This window comes from Ursus arctos, unplaced genomic scaffold (assembly GCF_023065955.2).
Source record: "Ursus arctos isolate Adak ecotype North America unplaced genomic scaffold, UrsArc2.0 scaffold_4, whole genome shotgun sequence".
In the NCBI taxonomy this organism is placed as follows: Eukaryota; Metazoa; Chordata; class Mammalia; order Carnivora; family Ursidae; genus Ursus; species Ursus arctos.
The window spans coordinates 18640028-18663800 of record NW_026623056.1 but is presented as its reverse complement, the minus strand read 5'-3'; the positions used below and the strand labels follow the sequence as shown (position 1 = coordinate 18663800).

The following is a 23773-nucleotide window of genomic DNA, read 5'->3' as shown; positions in this document are numbered from 1 at the left end:
AACCAGAGCTTGAACTTGAGGTGTTAAAATGGATTGGCTAGAAAGACCAATCCTCTATCATGGAATGAAGTGTAGACAATACAATCAACAGTTTTTGTAAACATACGTAATGAAGGGATATAATTAAAGCGAGGCTCCTGTGTTAATTACCAATCCCCCCCTTACCTGGATATTGGGGAAAACCAACGGTTGGTTTGTACAAAGTTCAGGCACTGTGTCCTCCTTTCACAATATTTTCTGACCCTCATGAAATGAAAAGAAGGATTTTCTCTTAAGGAAATGGGCTCGTTTTATGGCTTGTGAGCAGATCCTGGTCTAATTTTTTCCCCCTATGTATAATAATACAGCTGATTTTTGTTCCATTTTATTTCTATTTTCACTTAGATTTTGCTTAGGGACATTTGTGATATGGTTATTTTGAAGACAGATCACGTGTGAGCTTGGAGGGAATAAGCAACAATCAAGATCACATTTCAGCTTAGAACCTTCTTTATTAAGGAAGGTCCTTCAGTCACTTTTATTAACAAGAAAATATGAGGTTGGCAAGAGCACCACTCAAAGTCCCAGTCCCAACTGTTTTTGTGAGGTCAAAGACGGCAGAGGACACAACGGTGGGGACTTAGCATCGAAACAACGGCCATCCAGTTGCCAGCCTTATACCTTCCGTGAGACCTACCACTGCCCCTCTGCTTCCATCCCCTGAAGAACGAAGAGAAGTTGGAATTGAAGACTTGATATTCATCTAGACCTGTGTAGCACCTGCTTTGATAGCAAACGAGGCCCCTCCCACACCCAGACTTAGACAAAATGGTGGCTATCTGTGTTCCTGGGCCAAACCTTCTCATCTCTGACCTCCAGCTAGACCTTGAAGTATCGGATTCTCCCTGGGCAAGGGCGGAGCACTGGATCCGGAACAACAGCAATGCCAGGTTGCACCACCGTGGGGCCTTTCTCCACGTGCACTGCTTCTCCTGAGGCCGACTCCACGGAGGCCGCCCCCGTGAAGGCGTGGCGCAGGTCATAGTGAGTCCGGTGCCCCGGTAGGAGGGCCTTGGGAACCGTCACCACCATGGGTCCCACCACCAGGGAGGCTACCGGCACGTCAGGCGGGGAAGGCACAGGCACCGCTGGGTCTGCCCCGGGGTCGACGGCCACTACATCGGGGCCCTCCGGTTGGGGCTGCGGGAGCAAAGGCTGGAGAGAGGACCATGTCCAGGTTAGCTACCTTTCTCCTCACAGGCAAGGCCACTCATGCTTCTGGATGGAGCCCCACCCAATTCTCTCACAGTAATAATTTTTATTGGCAAGGAGTCTGGCAAAAAAGAACCACCTGGGTGCAAAGGATTGTCATCAGAGCCAGAAGGGAGGGGTCACTGGCCTGTGGTAGCCCCTTTCTCACCAGTGGTCTTGGGATCGGTGGACTGACACATACATCCCACGAGCAAAAGCACCCCCCCTTATAGCTTCCACCAGCAGCATCGCCTGCTTGTCACCTACACCTGCAGCCACGGGGAGCTGCCGGGCATGTCTGGCCACCTGTGCAACTCAGAATTCCACCCCCGCCCCCTGCGGATAGAAAGATGGACTTGTCAACCTCACACTAGCATTGGCTCTTCCCTGCAGCCACTAGCTCGCGGGAGCGGAAGTATCCTTTCACTTGCTGACCATTCCATATACCCAGAGCTCTGGGTATATGTGGGGCTCAGAAGGACAGGGCAGCATGCCCTGTCAACACACTGCATACATGTTAAAGGATCGTTGTATTCTGAGGATGAGGGCAACTGTATCCACGATGACCTTACCTGTGTTTGGAACACGGTGCAGGTCACGGCCACATCTTCCCCACCAATCTTCTCAGTGAGGGTTGCCTTACAGAAGCCATATTGCTGCCCACAGAAAGAGAAGAGTTATTTGCACTGGTTTGAAGAGTGGATTTTGTCCCCCAGTTTCACTGATACTCCAAGTTGAAGACAAAAAACTTTCTTAATTCCTTAAAAAAATTCTTTCCCTAAAGTTTCTAGTTTCTGCTTAGAGAAGATTATTACAATATGTAATTCTAAATACAAGGCAGAAAATACAAGTAGGCTTTGGGGTCGTGAGAGATCACCCATGAGGGGCGCCTGGGTGGTGCAGTCGGTTAAGTGGCTGACTCTTGGTTTCGGCTCAGGTTGTGAGCTCAGGGTCATGGGATTGAGCCCCTCATCGGGCTCCACGCTCAGTGGAGAGTCGGCTTGAGATTCTCTCCCTTTCCCTCCCCCTGACCCGCCTGCTCATGCTGTCTCTCTCAAATAAATAAATCTATAAAAAAAGAGAGAGAGAGAGAGAGAGATCACCCATCATCCCAGAAATTGTGGTGACCCAGGAAAACTTCTGTTAACATACATGTATTTCTTTTTTATTTTTAAACATATTAAAAATCATTTAAAGATTGGGATCATTGTGACTATACCATTTCATACCCTGTGTTTTTCACTCACTATAATATGATGACACCTTATATCACTCTTTATTCTTTCAAAACATAATTTTTAGGGTCTATATAATTTTCTATTTATTGATGTACCATATTGTATTCATGACCCCCTCCTGTTGGATATTTGGGTCTCTTTTGGGCCACTTTGAATCAATAATAAATCATCTCATTAGCTATATTTCTGTCAAACATCTCTGATGATCTCTTTAGGCCAGATTTCTAGAAATGGACATTATAGCACCAAGGACTTCAAAGATTTCATGTTAGAGGTGTATCTAGAAAATCTACAATGCACTCTTGGGACCTGGGGATGACTTGGCCTAATTAGGAAACAGCCTCTGTCTTTCTCCAAACTCCAGGGGCCTCCAGTGGGGAGATGACTTGGTGGCCGCTCTTGAGTGGGGAGGAAGGCCTGGCATAACCCAGCCCCACGGGGAGTGGGGATTTTTCACTGTCATCTCTTCTCCGAAGCCCCAACATACTAACTCGCTGTAAGGCCGCCCCGCTCTACGGCCAGTGTGGCTGCCCCCATGGCGTGGCCTGCTCACCTTTTCTGCCAGCAGGTTGCACTTGGCTGGGTCTGTGACGTCTTTAGCAGCGCAGTCAGTGGCAGCCACGGCAAACTCCACATACGTGGAAGATGGAAGAGGCTGAGGAGGATGAAGGAAAATGCTTATGAGGCAACACGACTTCACCAGGGAAGGCGAGGCTGGAGGGAAGGAGCAAGGGCACTGGGGTTGCGCATTCCAGGGAGCGCTGTATCCCTAGAACACACCGAGTGGCCAGGAAACTCGGCCCCAGCGGCTGCCACAGGCCAGTTATTGGGGCACTGTGCTCTGAAGTGCTTGTATACAGAGCTGAAGGAGGTAAAGGATCCACGGCCCACCCTTCCGAGCAGAGACGAGTCCAGAGCACCCACCTTAACAGACCTGAGTGGGAACCCAGGGCCCCACCCTCCTCTGGCCTTCCCTCTTTTTTTTTTTTTTAAGTTTTTTTGTTGCTGTTGTTAATTCCAGTCATTTAACATACAGTGTAATATTAGTTTCAGGTGTACAATATTGTGATACACGGCCTTCCCTCTCGGGGCTGCAATTTGAGTCCTAAGGTTCAGGTTACTCCAAGATGGGGTGGGCAAGTGAAGAGATTAACACCTCTCCCACCTACGGTATCATAGAGAGCAGGATCAAATGAAAAATCTAAAGAAAAGTAGAGAAGACACTTGCGCTTTTCTTTCTTGTAGTATATGGATGCTTACAACAATAAAATCGTCTGGGGTGGGGGTTTCTGAGAATCCCTCACTCTGGTTCGTCAGAATCACCAGCTACACGTACAGTGCATTTCCAAGTATTCCATGTCTGGTATCCAGAAGACCGGTTTTCTTAAATATTAGAATTCTGTTGTAGTCAAATGTGCTAAATAATCCACTATACAATTCGATTTTTTTTCAATGATCCAAAAGGCACTTTAGGGTCCTGCCACTATTGCCTATCTCTAAGTAGGCTCACGCCTTTACAAGTATCAGTTATGAGCGTGCTGACGATCCGTGGTGGTGCACGACACGCACGTGCAAACCCGTGAATTACAGCGCGTGCTTCTGGATGATGCCGAACTCCCACCTGCTGCCCGGCGAGCCCTGGCGGTGACGAGAGCCGAGCAACCCGGGACAGGCAGCGGCTGGCTGTTTTATGTTGGGGTGACTCCACATGCGTGTGGTGCTGAGGGTTCCTTCTGGATCCTCGTGACACTCGGTGTCCTCCTACCGCTCATACCTCTAAGGCCCCCATCTTTCCCTTTTCTCCCACCGCCCGCCTTGCCTTCCTGTCGCTGCCCCTGCACCTGCTCTGTCCCCCACAGCTGTTTGACCACCCCCATTCCCGAGGTGCCACCAAACCGCCCAAGGGTCTGTCCAAAGGTCTCAGTCTTACCACAAGCTGAGCCCGAGAGACTTCCAAGAGCCGGAAATACGAGCCGTTACTCTGAGCGTTGAAGGCGGTCAGCGCGACGTCTACGGCGTGCACTACCTTGGTGTCGTTCAGCGGGGCCAGCAGGGGGCAGCCTGGGCACAACCTGCGCACGTCCTCCGCGGAGTCTGCGCACCGAGAAGAAAGGCACGTGGGTCGTCGTTCTCCACGGCGTTCACCCCGGCTCTGCTTATTTTGAAAGGCCTAGGACATGCTCCAAATGGCTTCAGCTGCTGTCTCTGCTTCTTACTAAACTTTCAGGTGGCTCCTGTCCTGCAGACATTTCTGCAGGAGCCCCTCTCATCGACGGGAATTTTCACCTCCTACGACAACAGCTCCTTACCAAAACAGTCTTACAATTCCAGATCCCCGGAAATTGGGCTCCTTCTTTTCCTCGCCAGCAGAGTGGCTAAAACTGCTTACACTGAAAACAGTTCAGGTCCCTTCCTCACTCTCTCCGCAGGGTAAAAATAAAAATAATAATCATCATCTCTACCTGGACTGGAATCGCATTTTGCAAACAATACAGAAAACTGGCCATCCTGTTTCAGCACCCGGAAATCACAGTCCCCTTCCACGGCCTGGAGAAATAAACCCACAGTGAGGGCTCGGGAGGGGGACTGGCCTTTCATTGCTCACTGGGAGTCCGGGGGTGGGGGTGGGGGTCCCTCAGACATGTTGTCAAAGATGAGCCTCGTGAAATCACCTTGACTGAGTGATACTGAAACATGATGCTCTCTGGTTTCAGAAAGGGCTACACGAAAGCTGCACTGTTGTAAAAATCCACCCCTGGGCAGTCAGCATCAAATGGTAATTTTAGCAACTGCACACGGGCTAGCCATGTAGGGAGAGCTGGGTAAAATGGGCCTGCACTTCGCAGAACCACCGGGGAACTGACTGGGGCGCCCCCTGCAGTCACCCTAGGAGGGGCACTCACATGCTCCACCAGCTGCCTCACGGAGCAGTTGGCCAGGGGGGTGGGGTCCAGTACGTGGCAGGTGGTTTCCAGCGTGTCTATCTCAAGCTCAAACACCTCTCCCATTGGCCGCTGTGGAGACACAGAATGAAGCGGTGAGCAGCCTATTCCTCCGGTCCCGCTGAGCCGGTCAAAGTGGGAGCCCCTACTGGGCTTGAAGTTGGCCCTGTCGGAGAGGTGAGGGAACAGTCATTCCCGTTAGGCGGCACCTCCCCCCAGCTCTGCCCTGGCCTGTGGACAGGACGATGGCCAGGGCTTCTCAGGGCTTCTCCTGTTGGCTGGGCAAGCTCTGGATGGTGTTTGCAAGAAAGAAAGGGCCATGGGTCGATGGAACCACAGCCATCACTCTGAGCTCTCTTTGGAAGCTAAAAATGAGCACTGTTACTTAATTTTTAAAATTTCACCCTTCAAACAGTGCTTTGCAAAAATCAGCTTTGGATTTTTCTTTTTTTCAGTCAAGTGGCAAAGTCGGGTGATGTAGGTTAATATCTTAGTGCCTCTTCTTCGTCTTCTCCACCCCCCCCCCCTACTTCTTTCTGCCTTCCCTCTCATCGTCTGCTTTCCCTCCTTCCCCATTTTCTTTTCCTTCCTAAACAGAAAGGCTGTCCTTGGCTTTTTGTCTTTGGGCTTGTAGATGCCTGGAGGCAAAGTTGCTGCTCTCTGCTGTCCCCTGCTGGGAACGAGAGGGCAGAGCGCGCCTCCCTTTGACCCTGAGTTGAAACTGGAAGTCACTGGTAGAGTTGGGGAAGAGTAGCAGGGAAGGCAGAGACAGGGGAGCTTGGTAAATCCTTGTCGTTGTTCTTGGCCATTCATCTGTTTCTGTATCCTCTCCAAAGCCTGGAAAATCCAGAAGTTACAAGTATGTTGTTGTTGTGGTTTTTCTTTTAGTTCAGCTCTGCTTGCCTCTTATTCAGGTTCTTACTAGTACCCGAGGAAGGGTAGTCAAGGAGGAAGCTGTGTTTATGATGTGCAGACATGCCCAGGTTAAACCCTGAGAACACTCACAGCTGCAGTGACTAGGACCAGGTACTCCTGGTTTCTCTAGAAAAGCACCTCTCAAGCTCTGCCGTCAGCGAAAATTGCAATGTCCGTTCATGACTTTCCCGCAAATACACCTGTTGTGTATGTCCCCCCCCTCCCCAAATTAACAGATGTCTCCTCCAAACCCCCCTCCTGGGCTACAGGATGGTTGCAGCACTCCTAAAATCCACACTGATTTCAAATTTTTTGTCCCATTGTGAGATCAGATGTTAGTCCAGACGTCCTGATGTTTACCTTATTCTCCCCTCTGGACCGTAAATTTCTTGTGGGCACTATGTCTTTCTCACTTTTGTATCAGGTCGAACCATTAAAATGCCAATATTGGACTGCATCTAATACACAGAAATAGCAATTTCATATGGTTCACCTTAATATCTCTCGTGGCACCCGACACGGTTCTTACCCATGGAAGGCTGGTCATCAATGTTTGCTGAAAGAATTACCCCTCATCAGCTATAAAATCGAATTTCAAAGTCGGCAGTAGACATACACGTTTCCTCACTGCTCCAAAGCTCTCAACTGACCCCCAAGGCATATATATTTTCCAGCTTAATCTTTATTATCACGGGCTCCAGACTACATTGGTTACTTGTCTAGTGTGTGAAGAGGTAAACCCCATTCAGGCTGAGGTTTCTTTCTGGGATGTGGGTCCCTCTCTTTGGGAGGTAACTTGTGTAGAGGAAGAAACATGGGTCTAGAATCAAATCCCGGCCCGATGCTTCCAAATTATAGATCTTGAACAGCAACAAAACGTCCTAGTATGTCAGAGGCTTGGTCTCGTCTCATGGGAGACAAGGACAGTACCTACCACCCAGGACCGGGGGACGGGAGGGGGCAAGGAGATGGTGTGTGAGGAGTGGCCTGGCACTTAGTAGGTGGTTGTGAAATGCTAGTTCCATTCACTCTCAGTCTTCATCCAGATAAACAGAAGAAAAAAAGAGAAGTGAGTTCCAGTCAGCTAGAATCCCGTATCTTGTGCGTACGGTTTTCCAGCAAGCCACACTTTCTATTTGTGGTGTTCAAAATATCATTTGAAGCCTTTTCTTGTCTTGCACACGTCCTCACCCATGTCCAGCACCCTCCTGAGACCCATGACTACAGCCCAGAACGTCTCCTCTTTGTCCCCCGCCCCCCTTGCTCCCTCCCTCCCTCCCTCCCTCCTGGGAAGAAACCAGAGAGTTTGCCCCTCCGCAGGTCCCTGGTACTGGGAGATGTGATCTTTGAGGCACCCAGCGGAGCTCTGCACGCAGCCAGGGCTCAGGCACAGCAGGATCACTTACCCGAGGCCACACTTTGACTTTGTCAATCTGGTTCAAGGTGTGCTTATAGCCTTGAAGCATGTGGCTGTTGATGTAATCCACGGCCGCCAGGGCTGCTTGCTCGGTTTCTGGGTCGTCACAGTTCGGTTGCCTATAAGCCAGAGCTGGCCCAAGTGGGACAGAACGGCAGCTACAGAGCTGAGCCAGGCAAAGGAGCAGGGCGAGGGACCTCATGGCTGCTCCAGAGAGGCCCTAGCAGCTGGGCAGATGGCTGGAAGCTTCAGAAACCAACCCAGGTGCTCCAAAAAGTAGGCTGGTGCCGGGCCGAGGGCTTTATTTATCTGTAGGAGCCTGCTGGAGGAATTGCATCAGGACGTGGGATGATTTCTGTTCTGGTTCCAAGTAAACCCCTGCAATCATCAGCTCTGGAAAAGCAAACAGGTTAGGACATCATGGGTCCCCAAGAAATCTGCCAAAGTCAATGCTGCTGGGGGCAGGTGGAGTGGGGGTGGGGAGGTGCTGCAAAGTCGGCTTGGAACATGGAGGGGATAAAGTGTGCACCACGGTGAGGAGGGGCCGCCACGGCCAGCCTGTCGTGCTGTGACGTGGGCAGCAGAGGGAGTGGCCCCTGCTGGGACCAGGGCACGCCGTAGGGTCTGTGAGGGGAGAGCGGGGAGAGGCAGCAATTTGATAAAATCCTCTAACGTCAGAAAGAAGGAGCGCTGGGTGGTACACGCAACTAATGAGTCATTGAACATGACAACCAATACTTATGACGTACTATATGTTGGCTAACTGAACATAATGAAAAATTTAAATAAAAAAAAAAAGGAAGGAAGAATGATCTCCTCCTGGAGGGAAAACAAGGCCCGCCAATGTAGCAAAGATACAGATGTCTAGAGCAAGCAGGACAGAGCTAGTGGGGATGCTAAGATCTTGGGTAAGAGCCTTGAAGAAAAGAAGGAAGGAAGGAGATTTCTGCCTGAAGTGTGGAACAGGGGTGAGAGGAGGAGTTTCCCGAGGCAGGGCTGGGTGGGCTGCTCTGCTCCCGCAGACCACACTGCCGGGGCCTCTGCACAGACGGGCACTGACCTGGGTCTGCTGGATGGCTGGGTGTGATTGGTGCCCCCCATCAGTGCAGCAGAGGGGGGCCCTGGTCCAAAAGCCACTCCCTTAGCAAAGCTCTGGGTTCGAGTCCTTCACTGCAGACTGAGATGCTCTGGGGGCGGCTAAGAACACGAAGGCCTCCGCAATGCCCTTCGAAGCCCTAGCAGGATTAGAGTGAGTCTTCACGGCCCGAGCAAGGGGCCAGAGTGTTGGCTCCAGGCACGGCTTGTGAGTGGCCCTTGACAATCCCAGGTGTGACGTACAGGAGGGTGGGCAGGATAGTGAGAGGCTTGGAAAAAATCAGAGAAGGACCTGGCTTGGTTTAGCCGGGAGCAAAGAAGCCCTAACATGAAGTCCCACATGTTCTTCAAAGATTTAGAGGTCACCATTGAGCGTAGATGGACTTGTTCTGTTCTCTGATATTGAGAATAATATTGCATCTTGAAAAAAAGAGGGACACTTTCTACAAGAAGGTGTCATCGTATTGATTTGCTGGGAGCCGAAAGGTAAGCAAGGGGGAAGTGCAATGGGCCAAAGAGGTAGATGGGAGGACTGTTTTCATATTTACTTGCAGGTGCTCCTATGGTCATCTGGAATCTTAAGGACGGAGGCTCAGCACCTGGGGCTGGGGCTCCAGGTTCTCTCTCAGAGTGACTTCCTGGCTCTTCGGGACCCACAAGCTCTGGCCGTCTAGCAGGATGACCCTCAGGACACACGGTGACTTTCCATCCTTTTGCACCTTGGTGTGGATGCAATGCTTTTCTTTAAAGTAATCTTTTAAGATATAAAATGTGGTCATGACTAAAAATTTGGGAGTCACAAAAATATATGCAGGGAGTACATACTTCAGAGGTCATAAGCTCAGGTGTATAAAATACACCTTTATTTTCCACACACACTTGAATTTCTGAGTCTGAGCCCTCTTCTGTGAAATTTAATCTAGTCACTTATAGGTAACCTTATCTCCCAGATGTTTGGTTGCAATCCAGTCCCATTTAGGCTGGCCCCCTGGGGTCAGAAGGAAGCCTGGGGAGGGGAGTGGGGAGGGGGAGACGTATGCAAATACCACTTTACTGTATTTAGTGGGGCAGAGAGTGGTGTCTGCCTTTGCCTGTGCGGCTGGGGTCTGTGCTGGCCCCTTCTGCCAGGTAACCGTCTCTGCTGGTGCTCGAGTATATCCACCTGACATGTCCCCCTGGCCCCACAAGCTAATGTCCTGCTTGCCCCCATCTGGTCTATAGCAAGACATCCCTCCTGCATCCTCTAATCAGGGGTCCCTTTATCTCAGCCCTGGGACACTTTCTAGACCAAAAAAGGCCTTTTTTCAGCTAAGTACCACCTCCTTCTTAAACCTTGGAAAATTTGGCTATTGTGCCCACCCCAGGCGTGAGGGGCTTCATGAAGCTGCATTCAAGCCCATCCACGCAGACACTGCAGTCGTGGCCCCCCTACTGCTCTGCTGCTATCCCTGCACTGGGATGTCTCCCCACGCTACCCATGCGCCCCTCCACTGCCCCCCACCTCTGAAGCGAGGTTCACGTCTCCTCTGCCTTGGGACTCCGCTGCCACCCCAACCTAAGGGTGGAGAGGGGGGAGAAAAGAGTTCCCTTTGATCATTCTTTTTGCTCATTTTTTCTTTTGGTATCTTTGGTCTTAGATCTTCCACGGGTGACAGTTTCTAAAGCACAAGGTATTGTTTTGTTTCACTGATGCTAGAAAAACAAAGCCCGTAGTAAAGAGTAATTGATACCTCACCTGCCACCCTATCCCATATGAACAGCGCTCATCCACAATCTCATCTTCTAGAGGTAACGACGTCCATGTTTCTTTTTCTTTCTTTTTTAACGGTGTCAGTGGTCTGTTATATAGTCTTTTTTTCCATCTTGTCTTTTTTTTCTATGCAAAGAATTATTTTATATATAATTTAGATCACACGGCACATACAACTTTGTCTTCTTTTTTTCATTTAACATTGTAACTTGAATATATTCCCACGTCATGAAACTGACTTTGAAAACGTAATGACTGCCTAGGATTCTCTCGTGTGTGTCATAATGTATGCAACCACTTGCTTATTGCTTATTGTTGGGTATTTCTTTGTTCTCAGCTGATCAGTATCACATACGAACTGCAATGAACTTTTGTACTCGGAATCTTTGGCTATCTAGTTCTTTTTGCAGGATGGATTCTTACTAGTGGAATCATCGATTCAAATAATTTGGACATATTTAAAGCTCTCGGTTTTTCTGGCCCAATCACTGCCTGTGATCAGAAAGACCGTGCCGATTTAGGTCTCTACCGTTCAACTGGCGTAGGTCACGTTGGGTATTGTCTCTTTTTCTCTGCTACTCTTTCCATACTGATTTGTGTGGGAACTCAGATATGGGAAAATCATCAAAACTCTTTTTAAATGTATTTTATGAGTATCTTTGGTTATATCTCAACGACTCCATATGTCTAATACATAGAAACTGAAATACCTTTAGAGTCAAGCTGAATAAAATTGTCCCTTAAATTTTTTTTTCGGTTTCCTTAGATAAAAATGTTGCCATTGACCTACTGACAATGAAGAAGAAAATAGACACTATTTTGGTATGTTTTCCAAGAGACTTGTAGCAAAGGGTGTCCAAGGGAGGCTACAGGTACTCGCTGTGCCTGATGGCACCGATTTCAAACTGGGGAAGACTCTCGCATGCCGAATGCAGGCTCTTGTAAGTGATCTTGGGTTAGCTTCATCCACCTGGCTCCAACTTCTTTGCATGCCAGCAGGAGATAGGCATTTACTCCATTTTCTGCTCATTAGTCTCACAATTTTCATTCCTTTTCTGTGCATTTATCTGTGAGGTCCACATCAGTGTACTGAAGCAATAATCCCTCCCTTTACACTATGTCTGAATGTATTGAGGATATCAGAAGTTTGTTCAAGCTGGTTGAGGAGACCAGGCCCAAGGGCCCGAGGGCCAGAAGAGGGTCAACAACCTGCAGGACATGACCGCAGGGCGCTGGGCAGAGCTTGCTGGCTGGAGCCCCCATGCGGCTGATGGCGGAGTTCTCAAGATGGCAGCTGAGGATGGGACCAGGTCCTCTGAAGTCAAAAGTAGGGCTCTCCACAAGGGCAGCGATGCATGTGAACTCTTCTGAGGCTGACTCTGTGTTTAGAATTACCAATCAGAAGCCAAGAAGAGAAGGATTGTGGCGAGCTGGGGTCGGAGTTGCTGGGGGTCAGTCATGTTGGGGGCCCTGCAGGCAGACACGGGTCTTAGAGAGGAAGTGTAGACCTAGAAGGGGCTACAATACCAAGTCAAGCTTTGAGAACGGAGGTGAAAGCTAGAAACGCACCCTCTCATAGGACAGAACATGACAAGTGGACGTCAGCAGAAGCCAGAGGGACAATTGGTTTTCGCAGAGAGGAAGTCACAGTGGTTGGTGCTTTAATCCCTGGGCTGGATTTCTGGCTCTGCCCTTCTTGGTACTTAAAGGGCCTAGGCCCTGAGAGGCTGAGCATTAATTTCTGATAATCCTGGTGTTTCTTCATTCATATGGGCATTGAACAAATGTTTATCGAACACCCACTACCTGTGATGTCAGGGGCCTGGGCGCAGAGTGAGAAGAAGACACCATCTGCCCTAAAGGAGCTCACCTGGACTCATGTGGCCCAGCAACGTCTGACCAGCCAAGAACTATAAATTCTTATACAAAATTATCATAACATTTGTCTTGTGGAGACAGACTGGAATTTATTTCTCCAATGTAAAAACGTCGGTCAATGGAATGCAAATTACCCCTGTCCAAGGACCCATCAGGTTTTTTGTGAAGGTAACTTAGCCCCAGTTGCCCTGGGAGTAATTTGGAAAAGCTCTTTGTATCTGGTGCCAGCCCACCAGAATTGGGAGATGTGGACCTGACTACAGCATGGCCAAAATTATTAAATCACAGTGACCAGAGGTGATTAATTACTCCCTTTCTTTGGGTGGAGAAAGGGTTCTACGAGCTCTCCCCCAATCCTGCTCTCATAACCATGACCAGCCTCTGCAGATCTAAATCCCGAGAAGAAATTGTATTTGAGGGGACCACTGGGCGGCGGGGGGGGGGGGGGGGGGGGGGGTAGGGCCTGGATTAGGGTGGGGCAAGGGAGAGGTGCACAGTTTAAGGAGGTGCTCGTTCTCAGGGTGGCATCTCCTTCAATTTTATGCCCTAGGCCTTGCCTGTGTCACACTTTAGTCCCAACCCTGGGGAAGAGGCTTAATCTAAACCCAGGACAGAAAGAGAAGTTTATACCTCATCACATCTCTCTACTCTTTCAGGGAAAGTTCTTGTATCCTTCGGTCTGGTGATGCAGTGTGTGAAATCTGCCTCAAGCACAGTGATCCTTGCGGTAAGATTGTCATTATCACAAAAGGAACTCTGGCGAACCTTCCATTCTCTTTTGTTCAAAGGAAGACTTCCTACCATTCTTACTGTTCACTGTGGGCTTGACACCCATGCAAACGTCCTGTCTCACAAGAGGCAGGGTTAACCACTGTAGGGTTAAAGGAAGGATCAGGAGATTGGGCTTTCTGAGGCTGGACGGAATAGCTCTTCCTCAGGAAAATGTCATCATCCTCGCTAATGTTAGTGACTCCTTATTCTGCGGAGAGAGCGTTGTGCTTTAATCGCCATGACTTCCTGAGAGCTGTACTATTCTCATCTTTCCTCCTTTAGAGGAAGAAACAGGGGCTCAGAGAGGTTCTGCAACTTGACCACATCACACAGTGATGAAGCCTGGATTTAGCCCAATCATTTTTTCCTCTATTAACCCCAAACCAAAAGAATAGAGGGCCAAAGAGAGCTAGGAAGGTTGGCCGCTGTGCCTTGCTTATAAGTGAGCAAATCATTATTTTTAATAGTAGAAAACCCGGCTGTGTACTGTAGTTGAAGAAAGGTGAAAAAAATAGAAAACTCTACTGAGTTTGATTAACAATGAAAAGAATAAGTAGTTAGGTTATTCCCATAATTTCAGTCGGTGGAAAATATCTGGAAATCAATTTTGCAGAAGAGACTTTGACCTATTGCCTGAAGTGATGACTCAGCTGGTGTTGAAATTATCTTGACTTCAGGCTTAGAAGGTAAATAAAAGGTAAGATATTACATTATTTCTGGTTAAATGTTTTCCAGGGGAATGTGAGTCCATGGAGGAAATCACATCCATCGCTTCTGCTGGTTTCTGTCATCAACTTTTGATATCTTCAAAACAAGGTGAGTGGTACTTTCAGATGAGACGGAAGGTGAGAGGTGAAATGGCCATCTTCTAACAGGCCCCACGGTGTGCTTCCTGGGGCTCTTGGAAATGGACATGCTCAGAAGAGCTGTGCTTTACCACTGGAGGGTCAGGTGGTTCGAGTGAGGCCACTGGAGTCAAGTAACTCATCGCACCTTAGAAAATCGGGGCGTTTCTTTATCTATCATGTAGATTACTGGGTTTGGAATGAGTCCTTTCAGCAGTGAGTCAATATTTTAGATTCTGTGGATCCATTTCTTGCCTTGTGTGGGGGTGTTGTGGCACTCAGTATGGAAAAAGTGGGGCACTCAAGACCACGGTGAACAGTAAGAAAGGGCACTCAATGAATGACACACATTCATTAACTTCAAAGCAATTTCTTGGACACTTACATTGTGCGACGTGCGAAGGATGCACAGATGGGAGATACAATTCTTGTCCTCAGCTGATCACCGCTGGGTCTGGCTCTATAGGACCACGTTGGTTATTATGAACACACAAGAGAAACGTAAGCTGTTCCTGCCCTCAGCCTGCATTAAATCCCAAGGAACACAATCCCTGAATTGGAAAGGTTCTCACAGGACAGCAGTGTCTACGTGATTTTAAATGTCATATCCCTGCCACCCGCCTCCTGCCACCTGCCCAGCGCAGACTGGGCTCGCACACATGATTGCTGACCAAGAGGCACTGGGGCAGCTTCCCACTCAGCTCAGAGGCACCCTCCACTGTGTGGTGTCTGCTTGAGGGCATTTAGATACAGGAATCTCTCCGCCATGCTGGTAATGACAGAATCGCTCTAGTTACCAGGAAGCCTTTCCTTCATATTGGGTCAACACCTGCTTACCTTGTAACCTCACCAACGGATGCAGATTCTCCCCTCAGGATCTACACAGACTAAGTCAGTTCTCTGGTCCATCTGTTGGGCTTTAGGCATTTAGAAGCATCCATGTTGTATCCCGCTACCCTTCTCTGACCTCCATCATCTCTTTCTTCAGGTACTTCTCAGGTGACTTAGTTTTGAGACCACCTCATCATCTTATTGGAGAGGCAAGCCTGGCACCAGTGGTTAAAAATAGGATGAATCGTCCTGTGATTGGGGGTCAAATGAATTTCATAGAGATCTGAGTGGGGGTGGACTTGTGCATGAACCTGTGTGCACAGGTGAAGGACAGTTCGGCAATTACTAGGCAAGGAGAGAGGCCACTAGCCACTCATATGACAGGAGGATTTCTCCTGGTTTCCGGGAACTTAATCCGGACTCTCAAAAAGAGTTAGCATGAGACCAAGAAACAGAGAGGCCATTCTTCTCCATAGATTGCCTTGATTAGACTTCTTGAAAGTTGAGAGGGAAACTGTATGAGGTTAGTTAGTGGAGGGCCTGGAAGAGGGGAACGAGTTTCCATTCATCTTGAATCTGACAAAGCTCTCAGCTGGTAGCAGGTCTTCACCACTCGCTATCTAGATCTCTAGAAGTCATGTGGTGATATGGAACGTCATTGCTTCTGGCGTTCTTGTTCGAACATTAGAAGGCCACAACTTGAAATAGAGAAGGTGCTGATCCTATGGCCGGGGCAGGTAATGTGGGCAACGTTCTCTTTCTGTGCTGGGATTCTGCAACAGGCAGCCAAATCATTTGGCGGGTTAATGGACTCAGATTCTAATGGAGGCTGAGTCATGTAAGGATGGATACAAGCAGGAAGGTAAGGCTGAGTAAAGTGGAGAGGGGCCAGGTTGGCAGGGAGCAGGGAGGGGAAGACACGGGAGCAGCTTAGCTTGATCAGGAGCCCTGCCTTTGAAGCCAGGACCGACCCCAGTGCCACGATTTACTAGTGATGTGACCTAACGAGAGATTTAATCTTGCTAAGCCTTAGCTTCTCCATCTGTGCAATGTGGGCAGTAAAACGTGGCTAGTAGAGATGTGCTAAGGATTTAATGAGAACATTTGCAAATTCTCAGCCTAGGGCAGTGCACGGGGAACTATCAATAAATGGGGGCTCTTAATAACCCCCAATAGCCCACTGAATGCAAAAAGTGGTGCCGTGGGGGAAAAGAGACCAAGATATGGTCTTTGCCTTCAATTAGCCTACACAGAGGCAGCCCAGTGGCTAAGAGTAAGCACTCCTTAACTTTATCATCTTGGGAAGTTGCCTAACCTCTCTGAGTTGGTTTACTCATCTGTAAAAGGCATAATAACAGCAGCACATACTTCAAAGGATTAAGATCATTAAATGAGACAGTACACGTCACATTCCTGCAGCAGGTAAGTATCTATATTATCACTTAGAGTAAAGAAATAGAACAGCTGGGGGGCGCCTGTGTGGCTCAGTCAGTTAAGCAGCTGCCTTCCACCCAGGTTGTGGTCCCAGGGTCCTGGGATCGAGCCCCGCCTGGGGCTCCCTGCTCAGCGGGGAGTCTGCTTCTCCCTCTCCTTCTGCCTCTGCTCGTGCTCTCACTCTCTCTCTCTCTCAGATGAACAAATACAAAAATCTTAAAAAAAAAAAAAATAAGAACAGGTGGAAGAGTGTGACTGCGTTTCTGCCCCAGCATGCTGGCAGAGAGAGTGTGTGCTGGCAACTTCTGACAACAGGAGGGAAGGGAAAGAGACAGGGAGACGTAGTGGTATTGTGGAAAATAACCAATGGATTCTTCCCCGTTCCAGGTGCTAGTGGTCAACCCGGGAAGTCAACGAGGCAGGACTGAAGGACCAGGGCAGTAGGCATAGGACAGAGTGGCTGGGGGGGCTCAGGGAGCAGTGCCCTCGGCTAAGTGCTGGAGAGGCGGAGAGCCAGGCAGGAAGGTGCTGGGGCGCCACACCGAGCTCAGGGAGGCAGACAGCTCAGGAGTTCCCTGGGGGGGATTTGAATGGGCATTTAAACAATCACGTTTGTCCAGTGGGCGTCACAGGTTCCCCTAGAGAGTCCCAGTCATCATTGGGCCAGCTAGCTGGGCGAGAATCCGGTACAGTGGCACGTGACCAGCACTTCGAAGGGCCCTGCCCTCGGTATAATACTCTGCTGCAGCCCTCCGGAAAAGTCTTAGTGAGTTTTGAACAAGGGGCCCTGTACCTTCACTTCACATCGAGCCATGAAATCGTGCAGCCGGGCCTATTAACGGTAAGTCGGACATAAGGAGAACCCAGTGCTATCAGCATTCACGGGAGAAGGGGAGACTCGTTCCCAGCTGAGGGTGGGCAGGGGAGAGGAAAGGAGGAGTCATGGATGAGGACACATTTTGAGTCTGACCCTGAAGGATGGACAGGGATCAGACAGGTAGAAATGAGAGTATGGCTGTCTGGTTGGAAGTATACTGGCCAAGTCAAGAGGTGGAGACGGATGGGCTGTGTGCAGGGAATGGTAAGAACCCTTGTAAATGCGGAGCGCCTCTTCCTAGGGGCAGTGCCACGCTCAGCTGGTCTTTCAGGGGCAGCCTTTTCCCCGAGGCCTTTCTTAGTATTTCCTCCAAACGCCATTCTGCTATCTAGCAGGATGTCCAACCAGTAAACGAAATCTAGCCATGTTATTCGTAGGAACCAGAAAGCAAGGGAGAGGCAGGAATGGGGAGAGGCAGATATAACAAATAATCAAATAGAAACTAGTAATTGAAAAGTATGGTTATAGAAATAAAAATACTTAAGTAAAATAATAGATCAAATACAGACCAAGAGAAAATCCAATCTGGAATCCCCGCTGTCTAACTTGTCTTCCGTCTTTTATAATGCAAATTCTGCGGGGGCATTTGCACAGCAGGCTAATGGTGGAGGAGGAATTCTGACCAGGGTCCATGTCTTGTCCTCTGCCCACTACCCCACACGGCCATGGCCCCCATTTCATTCCATAGCAACGGGTTGCCCCAACGAGAAGCCTGGAGTGGTCCAGAAACAATGCAGGTGTTGGCATGTATAAAATCACCTAGAGTCCTGCCACGACACAGATAAGGGACAACACGAAAGGAAAAACGTGTTTTCTTTTAAACTTCTGTCTCGTCCTCAACCTTACTACCCTAAAATTGGCATTTATTTAAAATTTTATTTCTGTTAACATATGGATCATGAATGACATGCCAATATACATTTTGCAGTATTCCAGTGTGATTTGCATACAGACTAAAGTTTGCCCCTTGATCAACATGCTTTGATTTTTTGTTTATTGATTGATTGATTTTTTGATTTTTCTTTGCCCATGATTTCTAAAAGTTGGAGGTTTCTCTCTCAAGTTCAATGGGAAAGAGTTCCATAGATAGCTCGTGGGTTCCGTGTGGCCCCAAAGCCTCAGCCTTCTCCCAGGCTGTCCGAAGACTGGTGGGACAGACAACAGGACACCATCTGTAGGAGGGGTGGGGGGCCTTCTGGGGCCAACTGAGCCCACCTCCCTGGAACAGAGCCAGGACTGAAAGGCCTGCCTGGTACTGAAGCTTCCTCCCTGGTCAAAGGGAACAACAAAATATTGTCTGTCAGTCAGCTCTGTCTTCCGCCTGGTCCTGCTTTGAACTCATTGTCTGAGCCCTATTATGAGAAAGAACTGAAGAGGGGCTGTCCCCAGAAGACCTCAGGAAGTTCAAGCATTTCTGTTTTGATGCCTGTTGACAGCCTGTAACACAGAAGAGCAAAGAGATCTTCCTACCCTGCCCAGAACTCACTGGGGCCCTGGATGCTCCCAGAACAGAGCTGAGAGCAGGAAAGGCTGGTGTCTAGCAGTTGGGGTGCCCCGAAAGAGGGCCAGTGGTGCCTGGGGGCCAGCGGTGCTAGGGGGGGTGTCTTGCAGAAGAGTGTTGCTCTCTCAGAGCCCGTGTCATTGGATCACTGTCAGAAAACAATGTCCACTCACTCCAAATCACTATCAGACGGTATGTTTTGAGAAGTGGACAAACAATATGATATTTAACAAAAGACATGTGGGAGTATCACATTCCTTTAAAAAGGAATAGGAATAGGAAGTGGTTACCCAGGGCAGTTTAAACCAACAGAGAGCATGTCACCAGGACACTGGAGAGAGAGGGGGTGGCTGCATTATCTCTCTGTATAAAATCCAAAACTAACAGTTCAAGGCTGATTTACTTTCTGATGTAATAAAATGTAGGTCGGAAGTCAGTTTGTTATTCATACGTCTTCTGTCCATGGGCTCAGAGACGAGTGCGGGGGAAAGTTACTGACCAGAGAGCCTGAGACAGGGAGGGTGGGGGGCAGAGCCTGACCTCCATCAGCGACCCCCTTCCTTTGATAGGCCTGACTGCGGTCTCCTCTGTAGGCCATCAAATGCGACGTGAGTTCCACTTCGTGACATGTCAGCCGCCTTCCGTCTCGCCTCAGTCAGGCCCCCCTGAGCCCCACTGCTGAGTGGCAGTGTGACCCCGCAGGGCCTGCGAGCCTCCGTCCCGCCTCGCTCTGCCCCTCTGATGGTGTCAGGAACGCCCCGGAGCCCATGTCCCCACTGGGGTGAAGAGAACAGCCGTACCCCCAGGGAGGCTTTTTTGTGCCGTGAAAGGCAGTGGCAGGGTCTAGCTCTGAGCCACACACAGGAGAGGCACGCAATACCATTTTCAAAGAAGGAGGAGGGACCGGGTGATGGAGGCCATGGTCCAGGAGCGGACTCAGTGTGTCATTAGGCACGGTCTTCCCCAGAAGCTGAATGGTCTTCAGCAAACACTGGCCCAAGGTGCCTCCTTGTGTGCCCATGCCCTTGGGGACTGGCACGCCCCCTCCCTTCCCGGGGAAGCTCTGTGTTGGCGGGGAGTCTGAGCTGAGGCTCAGTGGGGAGGCTGTGGAGGGAACAAGCCTGCACCCCCACCCTCCATGGCTGGGTCTCCTCCTCCAGGGGCTGGCCCCTGACCGTGCCTGCGCCCCAAGGCCTCCAAAGGTCCTCATGTATACAGTAGCTCCTTAATAACTGTAATGAATCAATATTGTTTTCCTCTCCTGTTTCCCTCGGACAAAGCCTGCAATTAGTCCTAATTGTTTTTATACCAAATGAGGTCTGTGAAGTCTTCCGCGATCCAGCTCGCTCTCTCCCTTGCATGTAATTTTGCCCACTCCTTCTCGCCACCAGACACCAGTGGGCTTGTCTCGGGCTTGACGAGAGCACACACAGCCCCTGCCGGGGTCTCACGGGGCGGGGCAGGACAGCTAAAATGACCTAGAACAAACTGGAAACAATGGCAGCCAGTCAGTCCGAATTTCCAGGCCCGACTCCTTAGTCCTCCGGCGGTACCACAGCCCCATCCCCCCGCGGTAGACAGCGCCCTCCCGTGGAAATGAAGAAACCTTGCGGGTGCTGGGCTCTCCCCTCTGGAGGGTTTTTGTAACAGGTGCCCGCAAGCTCAGACGGCCACCGGGCCTCTAAGACCAACCCGCAAGCCCGGCGCTTGCGTCAGCAATCAGAGCGGGCTGCTGTTCTAAACACAATAACACTGTTCCCAGCAACAGCTACTGTATTTCATTACATGAAATTAAAACCCTTAATATGTGTCTTAAGCAGATGCCTGGATCAAGACTCACAAAACAACCACACAACAAACAGAAAAGAGAATAAAACAAGCGAAAGTGGGAGAACTGCACCAACATACAATCAGAAAAAATATTTTAAAAAGATATTTTTAGAGGACTTTAAGCCCAGCACCACGTAAGAGGCCTATATTCTTGGCATAAACGGATAAAGTTATTGATTAAAAGAAATGGAAAACTGGGAAATGAAAGACAATGACGTTTACAATTTATTCCTTTATCGTCAATGTAATAGACCAGGTGAATATATAACTTTTATGAAAGAAAGTCACTTTCTCCGTTTCCTATATAATCATCCAAAGTGGAATGTAGTTTTCAAGGCATGCCTATCTTTGAACAGGCCCGGGAGGGGCACGCCACTGGCCGGCCCCTGCACACACCTGCCCCGTACTAGTTGACCTTGGCCCTGCTTCCCTGGGCCTCCGTGCACTTTTCTCATGGACTGCGCCTTCAGGGAGCATTCTCCGGACTCAGCCTGGCTCTAGTCCCTCCGGTCCCTTCAGCCGTCCCTCTGTACCGGCCCACGACATAAATGACATGAGCTGCAGAGGCTTCTGTGCCAGCTGCCCCTTCAGTGCTGGACCTTAGCATGACCGACCATCCTGGTTTGCCTGAGACTAAGGGGTTTCTGGGATGTGGGACTTCCAGTGCCCAGGCAAATAGGGAGGAGTTGGTCACCCCAGTGCTGATGGGAGTCACACCACGTACTTTGGGGCTTGCCTGTCACAGCTGCGGAAGCGAAGGCCCAAGAGACCCGAGGCTTCCTGCTGTGTAAATGCCCTGCCGGTCGGCACTTGTCCAGGTGGGTTCTGGAGACACCTGCTTTTATCTCCTGTAAGGCTCTGGGGGTGTTCTGCTTTTTCCACCGTTTACTACTTAGGACATGTCCCTCCTAGCACCTTCCTCTGTGCGCCGGGAGCTGACTGAGAATGTAGTGCCAGTTCCAGTTGGTTCTCTGCAGAAATCCTTCAGCGATGCTCCTGTTTGTTTTCCAAAGTGAGGGGGGGGGGGAGGGGGTTGTCACAAGGCCAGAAAGCCGCACATGTGCAGGTCAATGTATGTTTTACACTATTCGACAGTGGGGAAAGCCAACCTGTTAGGGTTTCAAAAATATGTTTTACCAGAAACGCAAATCGCTTCAAAAACAGTTTAGTCACATTTATTACATAACAGCAATAACTCTTAGTCAGCTCAGGCTGCTGTAACAAATTACCATGACTGACACTTTATCTTTTATTTTTTATTTTGTTATGTTATGTTAGTCACCATACAGTACATCCTTAGTTATGACTGATGTTTTACACAATAAACATGTATTTCTCACAGTTCTAGAGGTTGGGAAGATAAGATCAAGGTGCTGGGGGCCCAGTGTCTGGTGAGGGCTCGCTTTCTGGTTCACAGACAGCTGTCTTCCTGTTGTGTCCTCACATGGTGGAGGGATCCTCTCTCAGGTCTCTTCTTGTAAGGACACTAATCCCATTCATGAGAGTTCCACCTTCATGCCCTAATTACCTCCTAAGGGCCCTCTGAATACACCTCTCAATGCCATCATGCTAGGGATTAGGTCTTCAAGCTATGAAGTTTTGGAGGGGGGCACATTCAGTCCATAGCAATAACTAATATTTAAAGAGTGCTTATGGGGCGCCTGGGTGGCTCAGTGGGTTAAGCGTTTGCCTTCAGCTCAGGTCATGATCTCAGGGGCGTGAGATGAAGCCCTGTGTCAGGCTCCAATCTGAGCATGGAGCCTGCTTAAAATCGTCTCTGCCTCTCCCTCTGCCCCCCCCCCACCCTCTCTCTAAAAAAATAAAGAGTGCTTGCTACACACCGAGTACTGTGGTAAGTTTCAAATACATCATGTTTGATTGTCAGAATATGAGGTAGGGGAGGAGACTGAAGCTCAGAGAGGTTAAATTCTTTATCAGGGGACACAGAGCTGTAATTGGCAGAGCCAGGATTTGAATCCAGACAGTCTCACTGCACAGTCAACACTTGGACTCAGAACTGCAGACTTGAGGGTGTCTGGGTGGCTCAGAAAGTAAGCATCTGCCTCTGGCTCAGGGCATGATCCCTGGGTCCTGGGAGCGAACCCTGCATCAGGCTCCCCTCTGCTTCTCCCTCTCCCTCTCCCTCTGCCGCTCCCCCTGCTTGTGCTCTCTGTCTCAAATGAATAAATAAAATCTTAAAAAAAAAAAAAAAAAAAAAGAACCGCAGACTTGGGACTGAGCACGATCACGCTTGAGCAAACTGCTGAGAACCCTGCAGATTCACAGAGTGCCTTCTGGGCAACTGTGGGGCACATCAGTCAGGGGATCGTCTTCCTGGACCTGTGTCCAGATCACTGATGGGGCTCTCAGTTTCTACAGAGAAAGTTAGATTGAATGTATCTGTGTATTCTAGGAATTACCCAGAGTTTGGCCAGATAGTCTGAAATTCCATGATCATTCTGGATTCATATGCGGCCACCAAAATTCCAGGGATAACACGCCCATGGCTAGGAGCCCATAGCTACTTCACAGCTCAGCCAGTTCCTCTTGAAAATGAGCCACAGTGATAAGGTCTCAGCTTGAAACTTCAGATTCACCCAAAGGTTCATGCTTCAAAGGCCACCGAAGAAATAAAAACCTCATCGTGTGGTATTCTGTGGCAGTTTGGGTTTGTATCCCCTTTGATCAAATTCTCTGCATGCTGGAAATGACTGCCTGGCTTCAAGTGCCGGTCCCACCACTTGTAAGCTGTGAGATGGGACTTAATTTCCTCATCCGTACACCGAGGGTAACAGTCTCCCTTCCACATAAATGAGCTCATCTGTATAAAGTACTTGAACAGAACCTGGCCCATAGTAAGCACTCAATAAATATTTTTTATTCAGTAAGAGGACAACTTTTCACTGTTCCTCACTTGACAACTCTGTAATACATAGAACCTTCCGGCTTGAAGAGAACATACATATGACTGCTACAACCTTCAGAGCTGGGAACCCTCTCCGCAATGTCCCTGGACAGATGCTTACCTTCAGTCTACTTGGTAGGGAGCTGGCTGTGTCAGGAACCAGCACTCCAATTGTGGATGGCACTAACTTCTGGGGAAACAGTATTACCATAGTGCAAAAAGCTTGGGCTCTAGAGCCTGCTTTTAAGATCTCCCCATCATCTCCACCACCACCATTCTGTCCTAATGGTTCATAACGAGAAAAATCTACAGAC

At 49.3% G+C, this 23773-nt stretch overlaps 1 protein-coding gene and 1 long non-coding RNA gene across 3 annotated transcripts; one reads left to right on the top strand and one right to left on the bottom strand.

Annotated features, from left to right (window-relative positions):
• Positions 1-471: 471 nt before the first annotated feature.
• On the bottom strand, positions 472-8367 carry AHSG (alpha 2-HS glycoprotein). Of its 2 annotated transcripts, XM_044383512.3 has the most exons (8): positions 7732-8099; positions 5372-5482; positions 4931-5015; positions 4399-4562; positions 3022-3123; positions 1803-1886; positions 853-1194; positions 472-699 (listed from the first exon to the last, which is right to left on the bottom strand). In XM_044383512.3, the coding sequence occupies exons 1-7, from the start codon at positions 7942-7944 to the stop codon at positions 859-861; spliced, it is 1095 nt and encodes a 364-aa protein (XP_044239447.3). In that variant the 5' UTR covers positions 7945-8099; the 3' UTR covers positions 472-699; positions 853-858. The 2 variants fall into 2 exon arrangements, with proteins under 2 accessions (XP_044239447.3, XP_026352812.3); XM_026497027.4 differs by having other exon boundaries at positions 472-1194; positions 7732-8367.
• A 2977-nt stretch (positions 8368-11344) lies between these two features.
• LOC123000933 (uncharacterized) lies at positions 11345-19160 on the top strand. The gene is made up of 3 exons (XR_006409347.3): positions 11345-12633; positions 13122-13192; positions 13972-19160. It is a non-coding gene; the product is annotated as an uncharacterized LOC123000933 (long non-coding RNA).
• The last annotated feature ends 4613 nt before the right edge of the window (positions 19161-23773 follow it).

Coding starts and splice junctions, on each gene's coding strand:
- AHSG (XM_026497027.4), bottom strand. CDS start 7,944: ATGAGGTCCCTCGCCCTGCTCCTTTGCCTGGCTCAGCTCTGTAGCTGC. Junction 3,124..4,398: donor TCTCTCGGGCTCAGCTTGTG/GTAAGACTGAGA, acceptor CATCCTCCTCAG/CCTCTTCCATCTTCCACGTA. Junction 1,887..3,021: donor GCAACCTGCTGGCAGAAAAG/GTGAGCAGGCCA, acceptor TTCTGTGGGCAG/CAATATGGCTTCTGTAAGGC.